Source organism: Xenopus laevis, chromosome 2L, assembly GCF_017654675.1.
Source record: "Xenopus laevis strain J_2021 chromosome 2L, Xenopus_laevis_v10.1, whole genome shotgun sequence".
Lineage (NCBI taxonomy): Eukaryota > Metazoa > Chordata > Amphibia > Anura > Pipidae > Xenopus > Xenopus laevis.
The window spans coordinates 24,814,491-24,841,067 of NC_054373.1; the positions used below are offsets into that span (position 1 = coordinate 24,814,491).

A 26,577-nucleotide genomic window follows, 5' to 3' on the forward strand; every position below is an offset into this window, starting at 1 on the left:
AAGTGGTAACATCGAAAAAGGGCATTATTTTGTAGGAAGATAAGGAGCATGGACTGGTCATTTTGCAGCACAGAAGCTATGGCTGTATATCTATTTTTAAATTTCTTTATAGGTCATGGTGCTATCTTGGTGCTTGGATCAGCTTATACATCCCTTACAGAAATGACATATCCTTCCCATATGAAGAAAGAGAATGTTTTGTCCCTTGAATAAGATGTCTATTTAAGAGATCTAAAAGATAAGCAACTTGCATTTACAGGTGTAAACTAATGTTTCCATGTTTGACTCTTTCTTGTGAATACTGCCAAAACTTTTTGATGAGATATATAAATATATATATATATATCATCAAAAAGTTCCCCAGGAGGGACCGAAATGTCGGATTGTGATGTGAGAAATAAAAGTTGTTATACTTTGAAACGAAAAGGAGAGTGCGGATCCTCTATTCTTTATACCTTAAACATTGATCGAGCACCTCCAACCAACTAACGTCAGAGGTGCGGGCACTCCAGAAAAAGTATACCACAGAATCAAGACATCTTGATAAAGGTCCAAGCAGGGGACCGAAACGTTGACCTGTTTTCTTTTAAAGCATGAACAAATAAAGATAAAGAATTTTAAAATCCCAGTGTGCATTCCTAATTCTGTTGATTACTGAATATTTGGCATGGAATAGCACCTGGGTGTATTATACCTCAGCGTTGGAGTGCTGGAACCATTGGAACCCATATATATATATATATATATATATATATATATATATATATATATATATATATATATATATATATATAATTTTCAGGGCACGCCTACAACTAAGGTATATTAAAATGTCACCACTTTCCCTCAGTGGTGAAAAAAATGGCCCTCAAATTCATGGCTAAGAGCCACTGAAAGTCTGGATGTCTGACATTCATGATGTGTGAAATTCCTCATCAAGTCAATACCTTTCAGTCACAGCTCGCATGCTCGAGATCACAGCTCCAACTGTTTCCCACCCTGAGCTCAAAGTTAACATTAAATATTAAAGATCTACAACACAGATACTGTGGGAATGGAGATCTTTTATGTTTAACACCAATCTCTTGTAATTTAAAAGCATTATTCTCACCTTTTCAGTATATATATATATATATATATATATATATATATATATATATATATATATATATATATATATATATATATATATATAATTTCCTGACAGTGTATTAGAACAGAGAAGCATTTGGATGGCATATTCTGCATGTGATCATTCAAGCATCAAGCAAGGCGTCTTCAAAGCCTCTTCCTAAACTTCTAGTTGGTGGATCATGTTGACTGACGTACATTAGCATATAGATTTTTCATAATTGTACAGATAACATGGGTTTAGAATGTAGATCTATGTTATCCTTGATTTATTAAATGGTGATGTATTTCAAATTTCATTTGAAGTGTTAATTGCTAACTTAGTATCTTACATTACAATCTATATATAATACAATTAATTAAAGAATCACACATAAACAAACATAACATATTCCTATACTTCTTGTTGGTGGGCGGTGAGTGGGTGGAAACCTCCCTACAATTTTTATTTATAGCAAATGTAATTGAAAAGTCATACAATGAAAATAACAGACACCCGCTACATGACATCATGAAAAAAATATCTATGGAGGAATATTTCTTGTTCAGAAACACATTCTAGAACCATATTTTCCACGAATCATGAAATTCTCTACTAAAAGGGTAACTCACATGCTCCTTAATGTGCCTATGAGTTTTATTGGGCCATCTCATTACTAAGCTTTGTTTCCCGCCCTGATTTTTATCTCGCAGGCTGCACTGGCAAATGAAATCTGACACATTCATCTCTTCTTATCTTTAAAATGAAGAACCAACATCTGATATTTCAGAAGTGCACTTAGACAACTGAACAGTTGATTCACCTGTTTAAGTAATAATACATTACATTTTTGTTATCTAAATGTTTTAGTAGACAAGATTACTGTATGCCTGGCTCATCTGTCAAAGCTAATTTGGACAATAATACATCCCAATTAGTAATCTTATTCACTTGGCAGAGAAGAAATTCCATTACAAAATATAATATATTGATAGATGTGTTGTTAGTTCAGTTATATTTGTGTTTTTTTTTTTTAATATGAGGTCTCAGAGTCTAACTTAGTTCCCTGGGCATATGTTAATTGGGCGGTACACTACCCAGATATCATCCTCATTTACCGTAGCAGATTTATACATTACTTACTTTTCATTATTATTTGTACAACCACTAAATACTCTAGCAATTCTATTATTATGCACATTAATCATATCAAGGTATTCAGCATTATTGTGTATTCCACATCTGTTTATATGCAAAGGGAGCAGAGCTTTTTTTATATGAACAAAAACTTTGTTTTACATACAGCGAATTTAAAGATGAACAAAATGGAAGAACAGAAAACATAACTTACCCTGTTCCCTGGTGTTCAAGCCCATAATGTTCTATTTCTGTGCCTGGCAGTGGTTGGATTGGAGGAGGTGGAAGAGGAACATTGGCCCAGTTGGATCCATTATTCTTAGGAATTTTTGAGCTGTTTTTATTTTTCTTCTTTTTTCCATCTTTTCCACCTAGCAATAGGAATACGTCAAAGCTGTCTTTAAAATGTGTTTTATTTATTTAAAATATTAACTTATTGATATCCGATATCTAGTATCTAGTACTAAGTTATTTTGACATTGCTTCACCACCCATCCAAGCAGATTCCTCAGCTCAACTGAGTGGTACCCTGAGTAATACAATCCCATAGTCCAATCACTATGGTTCCATTGACATTTTTAAACCTATAAGGTTTCAATAATGCTCAGTTGAAATGATACTAATTTTCACTCAGATGTGAAATTTGTTCAAGATTACTCAGCAAGTCCATTTTTAAAGGCAGTGTAATATGCAGAAGCACTAAACTCTGGATATGCCAAAGGTTACTTCATGCCACATCAGCTCACTCTAAATATAAAAAAAATCTATGAAGGCACTAATATTTTAGTAAGTGGGAATTTTAAAGGCAATACATGAAGCAACAGCAAAAGTTGAGGGCATTTTGGAGAACCAGGTTTCACTTGTTCTTTGTATAAACTGCAGGGTGACACAAGGGGGCAGATTTACTAAGCTTCAGTGAATAATTTGAATGGAAAAAAATTTGAATTTCAAAGTATTTTTTTGGGTACTTCGACCATTGAATTAGTCAAATTGGATTGAATTCGATCGAATCGAATGATTCGAACGTTTCGAAGTAAAAATCATTTGACTATTCGACCATTCGATAATCAAAGTACTGTCTCTTTAAAAAATACTTTGACTTCATACTTCGCCACTTGAAACCTACCGAGGTACAATGTTAGCCTATGGGGACCTTCCCCAGCACTTTTCTAAGTCTTTTTTGGTCGAATAAAAATCCTTCGATCGGTCGCTTAAAATCGTTCGAATCGTTCGATTCAAACAATTTCATTGTTCGATCCAACAATTTTTATTCGATTGTTCGATCAAAGCTTTTGCGGTAAAATCCTTTGAATTCGATATTCGAATTCGAAGGTTTTTACTTCGAGGGTCGAATTCGAGGGTTTTTTAACCCTCGAAATTCGATCCTTGAAAAATCTGCCCCAAGGTGTGGGATGTTTACCCTGCCCTACAGTAAAATGCTTTTATAATGATATCATTTAAAATTGATTGAATTAAAAACATTTCAAATTGGGATATTAATTATATCGGTATGCATGCAATAAAGTAGGCTAAGCTTTAGAGGGTATATAGATTAATCAGAGATGGGTTAGTAGGGTGAGGGATTATTACATTTAAGCAAAATTTGGACCCTGTCAAGTTGACCAAATGCAGAACCAGTGTTTTAAAGGTTTATATCCCTGACTGGGAACTTGCATCTACAATTATTCATCCTAAGGCTCTAGCATGGCTATTAAATGAAATTGTTATGGTTTATTAAAATCTGGGGATGAAATTACAAATGTAATGATTGCTTCTAAGAGCAAAAGAGCAATATTTTTTAATGTTATTATGTTAGGGGTGGGATATAGCTTGTTGCTTGGTAAAGCTTTTTGGGGGGGGGGCTTTAGATGAACAACAAAATATTTGCAAGACCATGCATTTATACCCTAAAGGTCCTACAAAATATGATAATATTCACTGATTTAGCAATTTTCACCCACAACCCTCATGTAATGAACTAGAAATCAAATCTCAAAAAGTAAAAATAATATTACCCATGTGGGAAAAATGGGTGTAGAAATTAAAGAAACGCACACTTTTCCACATGTCCCATGGGATCATAATAACATACGGTAGTAAATTAGGTTGAAAAAAGACACATGCCCATTACGTTCAAACTTTTAACTTTTTTTTAACCTGCCTAACTTCCAGAGGAAGGGAAAAAAACTTTTGAAGCCTCTCCAATTTGCCTCAGAAGAGTAAAAAAATTCCTTTGTGACTCCAAGATGTCAATCACGCTGGTCCCTGGATCAACTTGTACTATGGATCTGGGAATTTAATCTCTGTGATGAGCCACCAGATCAGTGCTGATCCATATGTATGGCTAAATTGCTTACAACTGAGCCATTTTAATCTTAAGTAAGTTAAGCATGATATCAATTCCTAATTCAACAACTACAACTTCTTTAGCTAGTTTTGTTGAATCTCAATTAGGAGTTTTTTGTGATCACTTTTATTATAGTAAAAGTAAATATAAATATTTATTTTTTTAGCTGCAAAAACTCAAATTAGAATTTTAAGAAATATGCACATCTCCTTGCATATATCCTTGATATATTATTATATAGTTAAAATACATCTTAGCGTTAGAGGTGAGTGGACTAAATCTTACAAAAACTCATTCATTAATGTATGCTTTTTTAAACATTTGTGAAGTTCATGAACAGTTTGATAACTGTGTGCATTAAGTAGTATGAAAATAGCCATGTGAATAAAATGCATCCATCTATATTTGTTATATCTTGACTCATATGGATATACAGTAATAGAAGGTTTAGCATTTGCATAGGTCCTAGTAAGTCTAGAAGAAGGTGGGAAATACCAAGTTTTATAGGTTTTTTATTGTCTGCAATAGAAGATGGTGGGAAATATCAAGTTGTACAGGTTTTTTTATTGTCTGCAATATACCAGAACTCTTGGGGATAGGGGGAGAAATGCATTATATAGCAAACAATTTAAGTGAAGGATTCACCTGTTTAGTGTCAAAAAATATTGGCATACTTTTTAGAGATTTTTTTGTAATATTTGCAAATATTTCAAGCTCATAATAAGTAATAAGTGAGAATAGTTAGATAATGTCAGCTTTGTAGGAAACAGTATTTATGAACTGACAAAAAGGGCCATAACCTGAACAAGCACACTTTCTTACTTTGGTAAACATGTTAGCTTTTTTCAAGAAAAAAAGATGTGTTCTTTGGTGTTGGTTAAAGTTTATAACTTCATCTTAATTTTACAACTAGCACAGAAATCGAGTTAGTCAAGAAGTTATCATGCAATATTTTAGTAAGGCAGATATACTGAATGAATAGGTTGCGCTTGGCATAACATAAGCTTTGAACCAAGCATCTTACAAGCACAAAATATGTCCTGTTTGACAACAGTTAACCAACCTGAAAGACTGCCACTTCTCTCTGAGCTGTTGTGAGAACTGGTGGTGCTGAAATCCTGTGACTGGTTGTGGGGTATTCTATTAGACAATCCCTCAGCCATTCGATAGTCAGGAATGTAAAGTAAAGCTAAGGGTTAAAGGGCAAAGGTCTCAGTGATATGATGTGATTAGTATACAGCACAGGCTCATGCGCCTCATGCAATAAGATATCAAACCATATGTTGTGGGTAAGTTGGCCACAGAAGTTGCTGGGGTAGGTTTAATATTGATTGTTAAATCACACATAAATGCTTTTTACCAGAAAGGAGAGGGCAATGAAGGCATGCAACATGTCCATTATTCGTAAAGCTCAACATAAGCTTTAAATAAAGCTTTAAAACATGCAAATGGTAAATATGTGAAGAGATAGACCTGTAACTAACCGTTACTTCCTTTGCCTTGGTCAGGAAGGCAATAGCCTAATCCAGTGAGATCAGACTTCTGCTGAATGGAAGATTTCCACTGTGGGTCAGGCAAGTCAACTGCCAGCTCATGAATGCTGTCGGAATGTAGTATCTGCGTAGTAGCATATGGTGTGGTTTGAGTGATTTGTCCTGGGCAATTATAGCTAGATTTTGTGGTAAAATCAATACTGCTGTAAATGGCTCCATCAGAAAGCATAGTCGCTGTTTTTTCTCCTTGACCTGGAACTGTTGGCAAGACATCTGCGTTAAACATAGAGGAATGAAAGAAATAAGTAATGCACAAGGAACCTGAAATATTGAGGTCTGAAATGAAAAATAAATGTGTCACTCAGTACGTTTGCATTTCAGCTGAGACAGAGTCCATGAGCCAATGAAGGATAGATGATGTACAACTATCGCTTAGCTATCAGCATTTGTGACAGGCCAACCATTGTCCTTCACGTTTCACTGCTTATAACCATCCTTTTTTCCCTATACTTTCAAGTGAGAAAGCCACGTTTAGAATATTTCACTGCAGAAGAACATTTTCCATACTCCATTTCATGTCAAGCTGTCTGGTCTATTGACAAATAACGAGAAAATGAATCCGCACATTTTCAAAACTACCAACCTCCATCAAAAACTATTGAAAAATGGAAATAAAATACGAGATGTTTTTCTGAGCTACAGACCACATTATTCAGTCATTTTTATATGATTCTTTACCAGATGTTTAATGGCAAAACAGAGAATGTGCATGCATTCAGTAGGCAAATTTATGTGCCCCTTTAATTAGTTATGGCAGTTACAGTTATTAAAATGCAATAAGTTATATGCATTATGTTTTATCCTGCCAAACCTAAGGCCAGCAACTAAAATGAAATCCAGCTCACAGGCTGTTATATACTGATATAGCTTGTTTCCATACTGGCGTCAACTGAGATATGGACTGCCATAGGGAAGACAGGCAGACCACGTGTCAGAGGTCTGTCTTAAGTAGGGGCCTGGACTGCTAAAAAGGCTGTGGGACTTGCTGATAAATGGGAAGGGATTAGGGTGGGACATAGCACATTTGAGTGTCATGGATCATGGCCAATCAGGAAATTTTTGAAGGCAATGAACAGGATGCATTGTAAGCAATCTGGGCTCCACCACCACTAAAGACAAGTCTGGCAGTGTCAGTCATTGTTTAGGCAAGGAGCTGTAGTTGTCAAAATGGAAAAAGGGTTGGCTAGTTACTGAGCTCCTTTTTCCAAATATTGTGGCGGAATATGTAAAACTTTGTAAATACAGTAGCTTGCACAACAATTACACTTGCACCCAACTAAAAAAACGATTGTAAACAAACATAGTGTAACCTGTTTTATCAATAATCCCCAGATCCCCAGAGCTGTGATATTTGTAATGTTACACTTTTCCTTCTTTGCAAAGTTATATATATTACTGTCTCCAATAAAACAAAAAGCATCCTTTAAAAATAGGAGCTTAGGAAATTTGAATTTGGAAAACTTAGAGGTTCAGAACATGGACTTTTATTTTTATCCAAATAATCCAAATTATCAAAAATAATTTCCTTTTTTCTGTAATCATAAAACAGTACCATATATCCAAACTAAGACATAATAAATCATTTTTGGAAGCAAAACCAGCCTATTGGGTTTAGTCAATGTTTACATGATTTTCTAGTAGACTTAAGGTATGAAGATCCAAATTATTGAAAAAATCTGTTATCTGGAAAAATTTAGGTCCCAAGCATTGTGGATAACAGGTCCCCTACCTGTGTCACCACCTCTGTCACTGCATGTTACACAATGTATAGAGAAATGTGAGGGTGATGTGCCCTTCTAAGAATCTCAATGTTACAGAGTAATCCAGTTAAACCTAAGTGTAACATGCAATTGTGCATTGACCACAATCATTCGCTAGTGTGTTTATACTGCATCTTCCTGTATTATCTGCTACAACCAAATTCTGATGCATCGTATCACAGAGCATTAATGCTAGTGTAGTACATATTCCTTCTGGAGAGAATAGTTGAATTCCTCCATCCTAAGGTGCTATACATGCATAGTTGGTGATCAGAAGGGCCACACATGACCAAGCTGTTAGAACAAATCTTGTAATTAGTTTTGCAATGTTTAGTGCCACCCTACACTCAATATATGCAGAGATTATTGACTTGATAAATTAACTTATAAGTATAGATTTAAAATATAAATCACAGTCACAGATCTATGTATTAAGTTGCAAGCATTATGGACAAACACCCAGCCCGATACCCGTGCAGATGGTTAATCAACTATTTATAGTCACTTTGATAAGTACCAACCTCCACAACTGAAATTAACAAGATCATTTGGTCCATTGTTGCTGTTATTCACAGGCATGCTGGAAGCTGGCCAGGAGTCTGCCAGCCAAGGGTAAGTAGCATCATTTGCATTTAAAAGTCCAGGACGACTGTAACAAGAAAAAAAGGAAAATAGTATTCAAAAAGTTTCATTACTTTCTATAACTGTGCACATACTTCATTAAAAAAAGACTGTGCAAAATCTACCAAACAATACATTGGTTGTTACACAGTGAGTCTGAATGAAATGTATTGCCTGGAAAAAAAGGGTAAGTGAACAGCAAGAAAAACAATCCTACCAGTGACTTAGTGACAAATGACCTCCTCACCAGGGCAATCACTCAAAATGACTGCTCAGAAAGAATAGTTTCCTGGATGTTTAGCTATATTTTCTTTCCCGTTTCCTATATAAATAATCAAATCACCTTATGTTTTCCACTATATTTTACGGCTCTTATTTAAGATTTGTCTCAATAGAGTAAAATCCAGAGGTATTACCCAGGTTAGATGTATGATGCCCCTTTTTAAAGAAGGAACAGCTTGCAGCACTTGGGGGTGCCAAATGTTAGGCACCCCCAAGTGATTGTAGTTATATTGCACTATTAATGAGATAATTTAGGACATTTGGGGAGAATGTCTTTTTTTCCCTCCTGGATACTCATACTCAAACGTTTGTGAAACTTAGTTAACTTAATAAGTCTATCTTTCAACAAGGAAGCTGTTCTTTTAACAAGAACAACTTAGCAGTCACTTTTATTAGGTTAATTAGGGACTAAGGGTGGAAATACTAAGTACACCAACGGTTGATTATTGAAGATTGAACTTGGGAAGCCCTGAGCTAATTATTTACAATTGTGTAGAAATTCTTCTTTTTTAGTCCCATGTAAATCATAAGCATTCATCACAAAGTTCATTTCCATTGTATAGCAAAAGGGGAGAATGTTTTTTTTTTTTGTTCTTTACATCTTTAAATCAAAAAAATCATTAATAATCATTGCACTTCACCAATATACCTCTCTGTTGCAATCCCTAAGAGAAATGTTTCCAAGGTAACAGCAATAAAGTACAGATACCTTGCATGCAACATCTACAAGATCTAATTACGATTAATCTCCCTTTGCTAAAGAATTGATTGAATGAGAGATTGAAAATCCTAACCTAGGTCTAATTACAATTTCCATATTGACAAAAAGAATGTAAATGAGGATATATGTGTGTGTTATTGTGTCGTATCAATTTCAGTTGAGTACCCAGTACTGAAATCCAGTTGTATCAATCTACAGACAATTTATCATCCATGAATCATTTATTTTGTGATCGATTATGTGTAATTGCCCACTCACAGCAATTTAGAATGAGCCATTGTGCAGTTATTAACAGCAGCAACTTCATTTGCTAAAACCAAGATAATGCAATAAACATCTGGGTAATAAATAAAGGTATTATTCTATTATTTTATGGACTTTGGGGATTCAGAGTACAGACAACTGTACCTTGAGTTTTTTGTGAATGTCAAGTGTAGAATTCATCATTGGTCACAGTGGTACTCAGACTACACAAGCTTTTCCTATTAATTCTAACAACAGCACTCTCTCTTCTCATGGAAAAATGTAGTTGACTTGAATATATTCAAAATATAATTGCTATTATTATTTTATACATTTGCTCTGGTCCACATTTTTAATCATATTAAATCAAATTTTAATATACTTTGTTAATTTTAAATACACACACTCTTCCAATCATCTATTACATGGTTTGAGAATAACATTTACTATATGCAAGGATAATTTCTTCTCTGCATAGTAACCTTTATTGGCAAAGGATCGGGAACACCCATATTTTTTGAGGTAGACTCTATAAAGTGCAAAACATTATTATATATAGATAAACATATTATTTCGACTTTATCCTAAGCCTCTTCTTCAGTATGTTAATTATGAGGCTGTAGAATTAAAAAGCTACCAACTTACCTTCCATTACTCATTAGCCCCCCATCTCCTCTCTGGAATGTAACTGCATGATAAATGAAAGAAACATATTAATATTTTGACCCATATAATTTTCTGTCTTTCTTACCTATGTTTTTAACTGATGAAATACAAATATTTAATAATAGGTTTCATTTTACGAAGACACAGTTTAATTGTGAACCATGGCCAATGACAGAGCAAAGTCATACTTGAGACCTTCACAGCTCCAGTAGAGTAGACTTATAGGGGCTGGCCTTAATTATATATTTAATACCAGGGTGTTTAGGGTGGGGTTTAATTGTTCTTTGTATGTGTGAATGACAACAGAGACACAGTGGGTTTTATAGGGTTATCTATGTTTTGCTATATCAAATTCATATTATTTAAGCCTCTTTTAGATATGAATCATAAAACCTTTTGAGACATGTCATTTTATATCAGAGAACAATAAGTGCTTATTACTTGAGTGCAATAAACATGGTACCAGGCAAACAGTTGACAGTAGTTCCATTATTGTCACACACAGCATACACTTACATTGTTTGTATAATATATATAATATGAAACTGACATGGTAATAATGATTGCTGACTGGCTATGCTTCAATACAATGGCACAATACTATCACAGCCCTTTGTATTTTAGGTCTCAATCAATTTTAAAATATATATTATAGTACAATAATATAATTTGTGTAACAATATACTGAATTTATGTAGAAATGCAGAAAGCATTGTTTCCATTAAAATAGCACAGTTTAGTCATAGAGAATTACTCGAAGAGATGCTGATTTTACTGCAAATTTATATTTTCATATCAGCAATACAGGTAATCTGTACTAGAGGTTGGTAGGTTCACTTAATTAAGATGCAGGGAGTTCTGGTGATAAAGGTTAAGAAGAGATTAAATGTACAGACTTGCAATCTGTAGACTTCTCTGATTGCACCAGATAGCTGGAAAAGATTTAGAAACAACATATTCTAACCATTCTTATTTAATTACTATGGGGAATCCCTGCCAGAGTTCATTGCAGTTCAGTTAAGTTGCACTAGCTTGACAGAACTCTCCTCTTAGCCAACATCTTGCAAGTATCTGTTTCGGTAAATGGCCTGGACTTGATTGGTGGCTTTCTCGTGGTGTCCTAACTTCACAAGAGAGCTGCCAAAATAATTAGGTGGGTCACACAGAACGATAGGTTACAGATGTATCATGTAGATAAAAGCTTGATCCTCAGTTGAGCCTCAGAACTCCATCTATTGAGCTTTCCTGTTGATATCTATCCTGTAAATGCTACACTTTGGGTTTCTTTTTCAAATTTTCTTTATTGAAATTAATAATTAATCCTGCAGACCACAAAGTTCACAAAATATTTTTGGTTTTATGTAAGGTGTTTGCACCATGTCTGCTAACTCATTTCACACAATGAACAGATAGCATTTACTAAAACCAAAAATATGATTGGGTGTCATGGTTGTCCTGTTGAAAACTGACATATTTCATAAACTTTTAATTCTGTTAAGTTTGGAGGAGCTCACTAGATCAAGCTGTAATAGATAGCATGACCAAGGCTGAGTCTTTTTATTAAAATTAGTGATGGGCGAATTTGCGCCGTTTCGCTTCGCCGAAAAATTCGCGAAATTCGCGAAACAGCGAAAAATTCGCGAAACGGCACCGGCGTCTCGTTTTTGACGCGAATTTTCGCGGGCGTTTCGCGAATTTATTCGCTGGCGGCGAAACTCACAAATTTGCCGCGAATTCGCGCCTGGCGAATAAATTCGTCCATCACTAATTGAAATTCAAGATTACGTTTTTTTCAGTGATTCAAGAAATTTACTGCAAGAAAAGCAACGTAAATTTTTTAAAACTTTGAGTTTTTAAATTTTCAAGATTTAAGAATCAAAAAAGTTGGCAGTTAGATCCTGTTGAGTTTAAATATAAGTAAATAGGAGATGTATTTTTAAAATTCAAGTTATTTTATTGCTTAAAATTTTAATTTGTAAAAATGGATGGAAGAAAGTGGTTTTCAATCGAGTTGAATATTATTATTTTTTTGTAATTTTTCGTAACACTTTAGTGTGCAATTGTCTAAGTTATACCTCTGAATTAATGTATAGTGCTAAAAATCACTTTGTGTGGGAATTTGGTACTTCTCAAGTTATTTAACCTGTGACTATGACATTGTAAAACTATTTTGTAAATTCATTGTTTTATTTTCTTTTTGTATTTCTCTAATGGAAACATAGAGGTGATAATGGCAAACTAGCTACATGCTTCATTTTTATTTCCCCTATGGGGCATTGTATGGCATCATCATTAAAAGAACTTGTAAAAAGCATATTTCATAGTACAGGTAATACAGTTTTATAAAATAAAGACTACACAATTGAAAAAAACATATATCTGTTTTAATATCCCACCATCACATTTTTACACAAAGCCTGCAAGACCTCCCATGAGAGCTCTTAAATGAGGGCCACTCACTAAAAAAGGTAATGTGCTTCAAGTCACACCATAGAAATTTTTTATATTCAGTTATAATGCCTGAGAACTCTAAAGCCAACTTTCCAGGTATATTTGGTTAAAATAGAAATGCTTTCTACTGACAAAATTGAAACAACACAAGTGCCATATACAGTATATATCTAAGGGATGCTAAATAAGTGTGCTAAATTCTAATTAAATATGCATTGAAAGTAAATCAATGTTAAAACCAACATAACCTAAACGTTCTGTCCATTTGTACCTGCAGCTTCTTAGCACATACTGTACATGCCAATTATTTCAAGTGAAGACCATAAGGATACTGAGTGTTTCTGATATTATTTAGACCTGTACAGTTAAACGGAATGCCTGCCCCCATGTAACATGTTCATCTCTGGTCAGATTTGTGTTTGCTATTATTTCATGTCTCAAATGTGGGTGAATTTTGATGAAAACTTTAAACTTACTAATTTTCTATATTTCTATGAGAAAGGGGATTCTTATTTAAGGGGTGAAAATAATGTCCACCACAGTTCGCCAGAGGAGAATTTCCTAACATCCTATACAAGTGAATAGCAAATGGAGGTGTTTTCTTCCGGTGTGCTGTATTTTCACTCTCTGATAAATGCCCCAAATCAGAGATTAATTGAAAATAACAATTATTGCAGATAAAAAAAAAAAAAAAGATTAAAACCAAAAATAATAAGTTTTTTACTGTCTTTCAGTTGTATCAAACAGTTTTGCTTGGGTCAGTATATGGTGTACACAAGAAAAGTTAGTTGTGTTATATTTATAATGTGTCATTGATGAACTTAAGGTTTGTGAGAGTTTCTCTATTTTGAATCTATAATTTAAGATATAATTCTAGATTATATCAAATGGGTATACCTGTTTTGTGCCAGCTCCCCTTCTTTGTGCCAAGTGCAACCTTGTGGTGCATGGTTGTATCTGGGGAATCTATGCAGAGGATGTAAAAGAAAGGATATTTTCGCCCGTTTGGGATAAAAGTGAACTTGTAATTATCTATATTGCATTGTAAATGATGTGTAAAATGTATATCTAGCACATTACTGGTGAGGTCATGGTTTGAAGCTTCAGAGGTTTCTTTCCTAAACACTAAGCAATAGGCATTCCTTAACACAGGCATGGCAAAATTGAGTATCTCCAAATATTGAACTACAATTCTCAGATTCCTAATGACAGTCAAAGGTATATTATCTGAGTTGTAGTTCAGCAACATCTGGAAAGCCACGGCTGCCCATACCTGAAATTAACCCCATTAGAGTCATACAAGTCTCAAATGTCTAAGACATATTGGTTGAGACTTCTCTGCCAAATCTGGGGTTAATCAGTAGAGATGAGCAAAAGATTGTTGTGCAAATCAGGAAAATGGATTGATATTGAAAACATTTTGAATAACCATGATTTGCCTGAAATTAGAAATTTGTCGTGATTTGCTCATCTCCTTAAAGAAGGCTGCATGACATATATATCTCTCAGAAATAAATATAACTTTTCTTAGAAACCTCTTTAAGTGAAAGAATGTAGAGTGATCACTTTAACATTAGCACTGACAACTCAATATTTCTGGAAGACATCAGCAGAAGTAAATCTATTGAAGGATAATACAAGAGAAGACTGTAGCCCTTTTCTGAGTCCTACTGACTAACCATCATGGTTCTCTTAGGGGTTCATTATATTTAATTCTGAGAGCTAGTGATTTTAATGAGATAATGGCAGTGAAAAATATAAATAGAAAAATAAAAAGCACAGACTAAAGGACAGTACCTGCAGGGGTAAAGGTGAAAGACTGAACTGCAAAACAAGAAAGGAAACAGAGCTTGAGTTACAAACATTCCCACCAGCTAAAGGAGGGTATCAAGACATTTCAGTATTCATTCAACAATGGAAATGATGCAGTTTACATGGTATGATGACATTGTTTGAAGCAGTAGCCAACCAGCAGCCAGTGAAGTATTGCAAAGTATTGCAGAAACAATGCGTTCTGTTGTCCATGTGCAATAATAATAATGACAGTAATCTGGACAAATTGCAAGCTTTGCCTTTATTGAGAAGTAATGAATGATGAAGATTACTTGACTCTTTTTTTAGAAAAAAACATTCTGTTAAGCAAAGGTTCTTCAAAACATTGTGGTCCTGGGTCTTGGTGCTCTCAGCAAAGGTTTGAAAACCCACAAAAAAATGTTGAGGAGGATAACGTAACAATAAATAATTGTTATGAAGTCAGGACAATATATATATATATATATATATATATATATATATATATATATATATATATATATATATATATATATATATATATATTAGATCACATTGAAATGTAAATGACATTGCTTTTCAAGGGAGAACCACGAACAAGGAGCACAATGACCAGGATATCAACCCACATGCCTTTCTCATTCTTTCCTAATTTCCTTACAATGTTCTCTTGTAGTCATGCCACCTTTCAAAGTATATATCCATTTGACTATACATTAATATTCACAGGAAATCCGTGTATCTGACATGACTCATTGCTCAAGAGAGAAAGAATGCTACAACATTGCAACTTTGATCATCCTTTGAAGTACTATCAGTTTGATCTAAAATCCCATCTATTTGATCTTCCCTATCACAAAGATCTAACGAGTTGTTAAGGTCCTGAAGAAGCATACATTTCTTGTGTACCAGGGAACCCTGGATGGAAATACCAAAGACTTCATTACAGGTATGATCATCACATGCACAGCTCTGACTGTGAAAATGGAGATGAAGGAAAAAAAAGCTTTTGTAGACATGTTCATGTGGTACTGCAGTATATACATTACGAATAAATGGAGTCTTGAGTTCCAGTCTAAAGGTACACAAGAGTTTTTTTTGTATCAAGTAATTAATGTGCACAGTTATCAGTACTAAGCTGGACATGTCTATAAGGTATTGAAAAGAAGGATATATAGTTTAACCCAGTACACACTGAAAAATACCTTAATAAATAAAATGTAGTAAAATAATGGATTTTAATTATTTCATTAATTGACAACACAGGGTTCTACAGAATTCTCTCATAAAGAGATAAAGCAATGACAGTGTCCAATGACATGAAAATGATAATATAATAAAGGTAGCAACATTTGGGGCTCAGCAGATGGTATTTTCTGTACCTTTTCAAGTGAAGTGCTAAATCTATTTATTATCATCATCTACCTATCTATCTATTCTGCGTGTGTATATATATATATATATATATATATATATATATATATATATATATATATATATATATATACTGTATATATATGAAATTCACTAGGGCAAGATTCCAAAAAATTTCACCCTGTATAGAACATCACTCACTTCATTGATCAAAATATAAAACAGCTGAGATTCCACATCTTACCAGCATAGTTGCTAAGACCCTTCCTCTTCTTTCTTCTCCAGTAAAGCCAAATGCTAAATCCCATGAGAATTACCCAGCAGGCACCACCAATTCCCGCAATGAATGCCGGCTGTTTTACAACATCAGTTATTTGCTCCGTTATGCTGTTGTTATTCTCGGTGATCACAACTTCATTACGATTTCCTGTGACATTAGAGTTACATTAATAATATTTTTATCATAACAAACTACTGAGAGCTAATGCTGGGAATACTTATGTTTCGTGCCCTGTGTTTTGGTTATTTTTGCAATGTCTTCATTTAAGATACAGTACACGTTTATGTTTGGATATTCTACACACATTAGAATCTTGGATTGGAAACTATTATATTCTTAAGTGTATTCTTGTCTTCTGGAATCCAGAACATAGGTCAAACACTGTTTGTGTGGGTCATGGGACATAAATTGGCTTGGCTAACTTGTTGAGAACAAATGTAAAAACTGATTGGCTGAATATAATAAAAGTTGTAGAGGTGTAATAATCACAAAGAAGCTTGTTCCCGATTTCTAATTTGTACTGGAAGCATTGACATCTATAATATCTTCATTGATCATGGAAGTACACCAACCTCAAGAAGTTTTGCATAATTGATATTTACCATTACATTTTCATAACTATATCACATTCTGAAATGGATATTGTTGGTATATTGATGAAAAGCCCTTGTGCTAGTCTAATGTGTAAGTCTGGTCTTGTTGCAAGACCAGATTTACACTGTAGACTAGAACAAGCTCTTTCTTAGCAGTATATGGGGAAAGTTCTCAAGGTCCTTGTTCTGAGTTCTTCTTTCCAAGATAGATCTTAAGCCGTAATAAGGCTATGTTTGTTGATGATACAGTACACCAATCTCAATGAACAAATAATATTTCAATATAACATTGTGAAATGGATATTGTTGGCACATTGATGGAAAGTCCTTCTGCTAGTCTACAGTGTAAATCTGGTCTTGTTACTAGCAGCAGGGCTTTCTTAGCAGTATTTACGGGAAGTTCTCAAGTTCCCTGTTCTTCTATCCAAAATGGTTTGGGCCACATTTGTTGCAGAGGGCCCTAAGCAGCTGGGTAAACTGCATTAAATTAATGCTTAAGATGGTCTATTTGGATCATTTTGGCATTACGGTCATTTTAGCCAAATCACTATTAGGCTTGAGCGAATTCGACCCATTTAGTTTTAATAACAATTCACCACCAGCTAAATGTCTCTGACGCCCATTAAAGTCTATATATTTCACACAGCATTTTTTTGGACGCACGCCGCCATTCAGGTCTATGGGTGTCATTTCTGCGACGAAACAAGGCAAGCAAGTTCACCCATCTCTAATCACTATATATATAAATAGAGTAGTAAAAGGTAATGAAATAAAGTCTAGAAGTTTCTGCCATCATTTACTGGTCACCTGTTTAGAATAAAACAGCTCATTGGTTGCTATAGTTACTCATTCTAGTGCATACATAACCCTTTCATTGTAGCTTGCTATGCTGATTAATTTATGAGCTCAAAAGATTGGCTAGTTGATATATCATATTATGCAATACAACATCATAAATACAGCACATAACGTACGGTACTGTCACAAAACAACTACAGTAGACGACACATATCAACTACCCCCACTTGGTATTGGAAAGTGTATGTTTGTCCAGCTGAAGAAAGGATAGTTTCATGTAGATAGAATGCAGTTGTTAGCAAAAATTGGATTCTTTTGCATGTTATATGGATTGCATCAAAGCATTCCATTCTTTGTACATGTAAAAAGTTATTTGATGAAAGGTGTGTATCAACTAACCTAATAAAACTCACAAAGCCATATAAAGCACCTTCACACATCCTATAATGCATGTTTCAGTATCCGTGGAAAAAAAAATCCAGTAGAACTTAATAGTATGTTATCTGGTTGAACACACACAGTTTCAAAATAGCATTTCAAAGTGGGAGCTACAAATGTCTTTATGGATGATTGTTGAATATAAATGTTATTACTTTCTTTTAACCTGCACAGTAGGTCTTGTCTTTTGAGTTTATTTACTAAAAGCCACCGGCTATAAGGATCAAAGCTTCTTTGACCTACTTCAAACTGCCGCTTCTTTGCTTGTGCTGCAACTATGGCACTGGAAACATAACTGGCTAGGCTGTAATCATGGGCTGGAATAAAATATTCCATAATCTGTATACAAATTATTATTATTGCATTTAATTAAGTACTGTATAAACAATATACTGTATTACACATGACCAATACATGATAGAACCATTTTAAACAGTGGAGTAAGTAGATATTACTTGGCCACACACCAGATTATTTTTCAGAACCCCAGGTTGACCAGTTTTACCAATATTTATTTAAATTGTATATGAATTAGGACCTCATGGGGCCCCTATACTGGGCCCCCCTGCAGCCATAGGGTCTGCTTCCTCTATAGTTACGCCCCTGCTTTTAAAGGCTCCTGATTGCTGACAATAAAACCATAGTAATCTCTGGTGTTTTGATCATTACTACTTTTATATGCTACTTAAATTTAAGTAAAAAAACAGATATGAAAAGATAGAGAATCATCTGCAAACTACGTTGGAGTGCAGCAGTGTATTGGTATTTTGTTAACTATTTCTGTAAGAAATTTATTATATATCATGTTTTTTTTACATGCCCTACAGTGATTTTTTTCTTCTGGGTTGTCTGGAGTTTTTTTATGTTTCCTACGTTTGGATGTGATTTATGAACTCCTTGCTAAAACAATGGGATTGGAAAAAAAATCAACAAGAAATATGAGACCCTAGGGGCATTTCAAGTGCTCCAGAATTACAATGCAACCAAAGTAAGTAGTAACAAATTGCTATCCAGCTGATCAAAATGCATAGATTTTGTGGAAGACACAGAAGGTATGCACATGAGTTCAGTGTCATATTATCTGAAACTTGGCTAGCTAATGTTATATACCCAGCAGTTTTATGTATAAATAAGTCTCCCAGAACATCTGGCCTTTGTGCCTCTGTTCTACATCATATTTTATCAAAGGACTGTTACCGGAAAGAAGAATTGCGTGAGTATGCTAGAATGGCATTTACCTATCTGAATATGCTGGGGGGCACTTTTTACACCAGTGCCTGCGCTTGTACTTGCTGCAACTTCAATGCGGTACTGAATTCCTGGAAATAGTCCACCGATAACCACAGAACGAATAGCAGCATCCACTGTCTTGTTGATGTGAAACCGTGTCTCATTACCCAGGCACCAGATCTACAGCAGGATAAATTAACATGCATACAAAAGGCAATGAAATATTTAAATTAAAAAAAATTCCATAATTAATCATAGTCAGGCTTGGTGTTTGTTTTTTCTTTGATTTAAACCCCAAATTTCGTCTGAAGGTTGCTTTTGTCGCTATGTCAAGAATGTCCAACATGTGGCTTTCCAGCCTTAACTCCCAACAAGTTATGCAGCAAATGACGCCCATAGACTTCAATGGGTGAAAAATATTTTGTCACACATAAAAACATTTTGTTGCCCATAGACTTTAATACATTTTGGCGGATTTTTGATGCAAATTTTCGGCAAAGAGAAACGGGTCAGATTAGCCCATCACAACATTCCAACAATTGTAAAGGCTTTCAGGGGTTTCTAGGAGTTGTAGTATAATAATAGCTATAGCTCCACAGGTTGCCCATTACTACTCATTTGATTGCTTTCTTCTTTTGTTTCCCATTTTTTTTTTGACCAGGAGGGAGGGATAGGAATGACATGCCCTGGGCCATTAAGTTTCAGTGGAGCCCTTGGTTATAAAAAGCCTTTTTAAAAAGTACATATAATTATATTATTTAAATTTTATGGATTAGCAAATTTTTTCGCCTTGTTTCGCTGCCGAAATATAGAGTATTTATCAATGGGTGAAAGTGAAAGTTCATCCATGATAAATACTCCTTTCAAAATCCCATAGAAATGAATGGAGAGTGGTGGAATTTCATTCTAGAATTTGGAGTCAATTTTGGACTTACTTTGAAACTAATTCGATCGAACATGATCTTACTTTGATTCGAACGATCAAATACACCCTATTCAAATAAAAAAACGTCGATTTTTTAAAATACATTTTGGTTGGTCTTTTTTTTATTCGCATTTCAAAGTTATGGCAGTTCAAAACAACTCCCATTACTTCGAAACCCTTGATAAATCCCCCCCGCAGTGTATTGAAATTTCACACAATTAGGGGTAGATTTATCAAGTGTCGAATTTCAAGTTCATGGTAACAAAATGTCACTCCAGATGTGAAGAGACCCCCCTTTTTCAGTTGTGCATTGCTCCCAGTCAACCAGCTGAGTGAGAGAAGGTAGGTATGAGCAGTCTAGCAGTTATGTACAACAATGTAAATACAATCACCCAAAAAAAGTCATGATATTGATGCAGGCCCTCATAAGTCTTACTGATCTTTATTCTTTGGGGGTACATCACAGACACAATCAAGAACACAATTGACATGCATCCAAACACACTCCTGCATTTCTACATGATTGCATCTACCTGTCTCTTCTGATGAATAGTGTGTAACTGCAACTATTAATGTTGGCGAACACTAGACCTACAACCATTCTAGACCTGACAGTAGATCCAGGGTTCCCACTAGGCTTTCCAGACTTGTATCTAGTGAATTGGATGCCAACAACAACAACACAAGTTCAATTATGTCCATTTTGCAAGTACAGCTGGCGCAACTCAAAGAGTGGCTGCTATTGCACATTATGAAAAAAAAGGTCAATATGGTTGGCAAATGACCCCTACTATGTCTAAGCAGAATAAACTGTCCCTTCATACTTCATAAATAAAGCCAAGAAAGCACTAGGCTAGGAAAACACTATTCATAAATAGGATGTTAAATCCCCATTCTGATTGCATTATTATATTATTGACTTCTCAAATCTTCTGACTCCCCCAGCTCTCTAAAGCACATAGCCAAGCAAAAGGGCAGCTGTACGTTTTTTCTTAAATGAGCTGAAAGTATTTTCAAAGGGTTTGGCTGGAGTGAATGCTATGTAGACGTTAATCATATGCTAATCTGTTTTAGATCTAATATGGAAAAGGTTGTAATGCTGGCATCATCAAGATTAATTTATTGGAGCAGGAAGTATTGACAGGGGTGAAGCTGAGGTTAATATCTGCATGGGGGTTAATAAATCTTGATACAATATTGATCCTCCCAAATAAATATAAACGTAATGTCAACAATGGTCTGTATTCTAAGCTAAAATGAATGTGCTAGAGCATAAAATGCATATCTTCTTTTACAAAAAAATGATGTTAAATATTTATTTCAAATCAGAATCCCATGTCACATAATGAAAGATTTTTACCCTGTAGTCCTGAATAAGTCCATTCTGGTGGTCAGTTGGAGGGGGGTCCCATGAGATGCTGATGCTGGTGCTGTTGTTATTTCCCACTGTCATAACAGTAACAGACTGTGGAGGAGCACTTGGGGCTATGGCAGGTGAAAGGAGGAAAGAAAAGAAGTAGACATTAATCGTGCTGCTCAAACCTCCTTTTTTAAGCTAACCTAATGCATATTTAGTCAAGCAGAACTCAGACCTTGTGTTCCCCACAGACTTAAATATGCAAACATAGCAAGCTACTGGGTTTGAAATATTAGCTGTTGTGATAACATCTGTTTAATAAAGAAGCAGATTCTATTTATTTGGTCTTCAGCAAAAACAAACCCTTTCATCTATTGCAAAATACACAAATTCTGTGCTTTTTTTCTTGTTTTTTTTTTCATGGATCTTTGGATTTTGTTAGAGTGCCAATGTTTAAGATCATTCTACACATGGAATAATAATCTAATTTTATGCAGAACAAATATGCAATTTAAACTACAAGTACCTAACAAAAGGGATCTCAAATCAATGTTGTCTAGTCATATATCACCACCAGGATCCCTGTGATACTGATGTTCTATCTGTATATCTGCCAAACTTGCCTCCTTCATCTCTATTTCCATACACTGATATGACTAGTACTACTTTCCTAATCTTGCTCAGCCTTTGGGGAATCATACTATACTTGTACAAGGGCTCATCAATGTAAAGGAAGCAAATTAGATATCATAGAGCTGATGTACCTTTAAATTTCAGGCTGTTAAGCTTACCTTATGCTTGACCTCACTGGCCCTTGTTTCTACAACCCTGATTTCAGCTATCAGGAGCTTGGACATTGTCAGGCGAAAAGAAAAATGTACTACTGAGTTATCTGCGAATATATCCACTCAGAATTATATGCCAATGCCGTGTTAGGGAATGATTCATGATATTATTCTTCAAAGACTCACAATGCCATTTATAAAATAATATTTTATGTTGTGAATGCTATATTACTTTACATATTAATTATTATATGTATGATCCCCTGTCTGCATTCAAGCCACCTGCTATAATATGAGCAGGTATATATAAGCTCCTTTTATATAATATATAATTATTCAATATGTAGAGCAATGCTTAAACATAGGGCACATTGATCATCTAGCTTGCATAGAAATGAAAATAGAAATTCCTGCATGCTTAAGCCCCCTTCCCATGTGTCAGCACCTTGTAGCATATTCTACAGAGAGTAGATATTCCAGGTGATCAAACAATTAGTCCTTGCATGCCTCAGCCCACTTTTAATAATATTCCCTTGCTCATCTTTCCTCTCTGATCAAGTGTATAATTCCACCTCAAGTATCATCATTGTAAGTCTCTTACTCTTATGCTGAAAGACTGAAGTGATTACCAGATATTAATTGCACACCTGTGTAGCAAGCATAACAAGGCTGAGATTGTAAATCAATCACAACCACATATACCTGCCACTACATACATTCCAGAATTGCAACAAAGACTTCCCATATAAAATCGTATGCATGGAAAATACAGTATATCCAGCCAATCCATGGGCATTACCATCATGAATTAGTTGTGATTATGTATTAAAATGTTGTGAGAGTTGTGAGAATTATTTATTCCTTCTACGTGCTCATGTTTTATGTGAATTTTGACTTTGCATGTCTATATTTCCACTTGGCAGGATGATTCTCTTCTCAAGGATCATGCTGTCCCAGAGTTGACTGACCACATACCCATTTGCCAAATCCTTTTAAAATGTGGCTTTGTTGTTTTCATGGGAAACATCTGAAAATGTATTATGCCCCAAGAAAGCCGCTGACACCTAATTAACATTGTTACAAAGCATAAACATATTTGAAATTATATTTCTATGCAACTCTGTGGAAATTTTAATTAAATCCACACTTTATTTTGGGGACGGAGGGGGGGGGGCAACCAAGATGTTACATATGTGCAAAACCACATCTTGCTCTCTCAGGGTTTATATCTTTATAAACTGAAGAGGGGACATGAATAAAAGCATTTCTCCAGGGAGGATACAATTATTAAATAGACCACACTGCAAAACAACATTTTTTTAGAAATGTTTCTCATTTCCCTTGCTGCTGTTTTGAGGAGATGCCATGCCGGATAGTTGACAGGTCAATTATTTCAGTACTGAGCGTCCCTCCACAGATGTGCAAAAACCCAAATCGCTGCTCATCTCTTTTTCCTCCATTACCAAAGCGATTCCATTTGTTATTCTCGCAAGGCCAAAGAGGTGGAAGATGGATGCAGACTGGATTGTGACAAATGTCTGCTCCAGATACAAGTCTAACTGTGGGGAAATTAATTTTTGCAAAGTGGCCTTTGAAGTACCATTCTATAGAAAAAGCAATCCAATGAAGGTTGGCCCTGTTTGGAATGTGTCAACTATCTTTGATTTGTTCTTATCATTGTTGCCTTTTTTTATTTAAGGCCAGCCAACTGGCTCTCAAGTGATTTCTTTTTATTTGAAATAATATCTAAACTGACTTTGGCCGATGAGACATTCTAGCAATGTTGCAGTCAGTTTTGACAATGCAATAAAAGGGATTCACAGAAGTTCTTTTTAAGTTCAATAAGCATTGTTTAAAATAGAAGAAAACAAAGCAATATTAAGCACTTTTACTATTGAGATTTAAAACTATATACAGGGTAATGTAATAAAAAGCCATAACCCATAACAAGTGATGCTGGGAGTTCAATGTTTAAAATTACAGAAATATGTAATTATCCTGGTGAGAGTAATGACACACATTTTGGTTTGTGCCAAGGCATTGTCATATTTCATCAGGAGAAAACTACAGCTGGGAAGCATTTTCCATAATCTGATGCCTAGAAATGCCAAGAAGCAGTGAAAACAATATTAGAGGGAAGAAGGCTGAAAACGGACATAGGGAAAAGTCAGATGAATTCATAGATTATCCTCATGAAGATGGGATGGTAACTAATTCAGTAAAGGAATTCAAATGTGTTCAATCAAAGTACAGAATAAAGCATTCAACTGGCCTATCAAATTCTTTTCTTCCACGACATCCTGTGTCTCCATTTTTAAAATATGTGCCAAAAAAATTCACTTTCAACACACAGCCCGTGTAATTATTGGCCATACGCATATTGTGAATATGTACATGGTGAATAAAGAGTCAGCTTTGATAAGATAATTCTCTCACTTTTCAGTAATCTCAAAAATAGATACATTTGGTTATATTTTACCATATTTTATCTGAAATAATGTACAGGTATGAGATCTGTTATACAGAAATCTTTTATCAGGAAAGGATTATGGAAAGATTGTCTCCCATGGACTCCATTTTATTCAAATATTTCCTTGTTTTAAAAAAAATTGGGGTTATTTAATGTATACATGATTTTCTAATAGACTTAAGGTATGAAGATCCAAATTATGGAAAGAACCATTTTTCAGAAAGCCCCAGGTCCCATGCATTCTGGATAACAGGTCCCATACCTATACTAACAAGAACCTGCCTAATTAGTTTCTGTTGTACCTCCAGTAAGTGGACAGATAGAAATTGATTTCTACTGGTATATAATAGAAAAGTACTCAACCCAATGTCATTCTTTTTTCACAATATTTTGCTCTCAGTTGGCTTGAGTGCAAACATGTCATATTTTGTAGACTATGAAATGATTCTGTTTTCCTAGCAGTTAGACACAGATTATCTGCTGTTGCTGATGACATTTGACAGACTCTAAAATTATTTATCACGGGTTTCAGTAGGAGATGGCAGCAGGTAGACTAGCTGAAGGTTACATTAATCTTGGCTACGGATCAAGGGATGGAATGTTCACATATCTTTAGGAAAAAAACACTATAAACATTATGCCCTCCACGCAATTTTATAACACATAAAGTGGCCTTTGAAGTATGAAATTATGGTTGGACTTGTGGCCGGGAAAGGCTACGGATGAAATTGCCACTTTTTGAATACTTTATCTAAAAGATAAAATACGCATCCTATTTGATGGCATTTTAATGAAAGTTTGCGCAAAACCTTTGTAAACAGTGTAAAGAGCAAATGTCAGTTTAGTAACTGATGAAGAGTAGTCTTACATCAAGAACTCAGAGCCCTACAGTTCATAAATGATTCCCAACATTACCCTTTCAATTGAAATACAAACATTGTAGGAGTTTGTATGTAATAGGAAATTGTAGATAGGCAACTGATTCCAATATCTCATTTGCAAATCTAGATGTTGCAGATGTATATACATATTAATATATGTTTGTTTGCCTTTATTGACATTGAACTGTGCAGCTTTATTAGTTTGCAAAACCACGATCTATTTACATTTTTTGTAAACATTGCCTAATAAAGAAAAGAAAGGCTGCTTATGGCTTACTGACCTTCTTCAGTTGTTCGGGCTGACTTTGACTCGCTATCCATTCCTTGAAATTCATTAAAATAAGGTCGAACCTTAATCTCATAAGTAATTCCTTTTTTCAGGTTGGTTAGAACTGCGGTACGCTCTGCAGGCACTTTGACCTCTAAGCTCTGCCACGCAGATGGAGTCTGCAGACCAGAAGTCTGACGGTACATTACCCTGTATCCCTGAATAAACTGGGATTGACGGTCGACCTGAAAGAAAATTCCATTAAGCATGTTATGAAATTATAGTGAGAATATGCAAGCTATGTGTTATGTTACAAATTAAGGCCTTTCAAATGTTAAATGTATATTGAAAGGGACCTTATGCGGAAAAAAATTGCTCTTATGGGAACAAGCACAAATACAGTGATTTTAAAATTCTTCCATTTATCATCTATCTATCTATCTATCTATCTATCTATCATCTATCTATCTATCTATCATGCCTATCTATCTAGCT

The 26,577-nt window shown here is 34.8% G+C and overlaps 1 protein-coding gene across 11 annotated transcripts in view; it reads right to left on the bottom strand.

Moving 5' to 3' along the window:
* Positions 1-26,577, bottom strand: part of LOC108707903 (roundabout homolog 2) — a 688,904-nt gene that overhangs the window by 20,928 nt on the left and 641,399 nt on the right. For 6 of the 11 annotated variants that reach the window (XM_041581605.1, XM_041581603.1, XM_041581601.1 and 3 more), the window contains 11 exons: positions 26,096-26,327; positions 21,682-21,806; positions 19,405-19,576; positions 16,302-16,484; positions 14,690-14,716; positions 13,790-13,858; positions 10,421-10,463; positions 8,430-8,557; positions 6,080-6,361; positions 5,659-5,784; positions 2,463-2,619 (listed from right to left, as the gene is read on the bottom strand). In XM_041581605.1, the coding sequence (XP_041437539.1) occupies positions 2,463-2,619; positions 5,659-5,784; positions 6,080-6,361; positions 8,430-8,557; positions 10,421-10,463; positions 13,790-13,858; positions 14,690-14,716; positions 16,302-16,484; positions 19,405-19,576; positions 21,682-21,806; positions 26,096-26,327 (1,544 nt within the window). The remainder of the gene's footprint in view (positions 1-2,462; positions 2,620-5,658; positions 5,785-6,079; positions 6,362-8,429; positions 8,558-10,420; positions 10,464-13,789; positions 13,859-14,689; positions 14,717-16,301; positions 16,485-19,404; positions 19,577-21,681; positions 21,807-26,095; positions 26,328-26,577) is intronic. The other 5 variants (XM_041581608.1, XM_041581609.1, XM_041581611.1 and 2 more) reach the window with 2 other exon arrangements.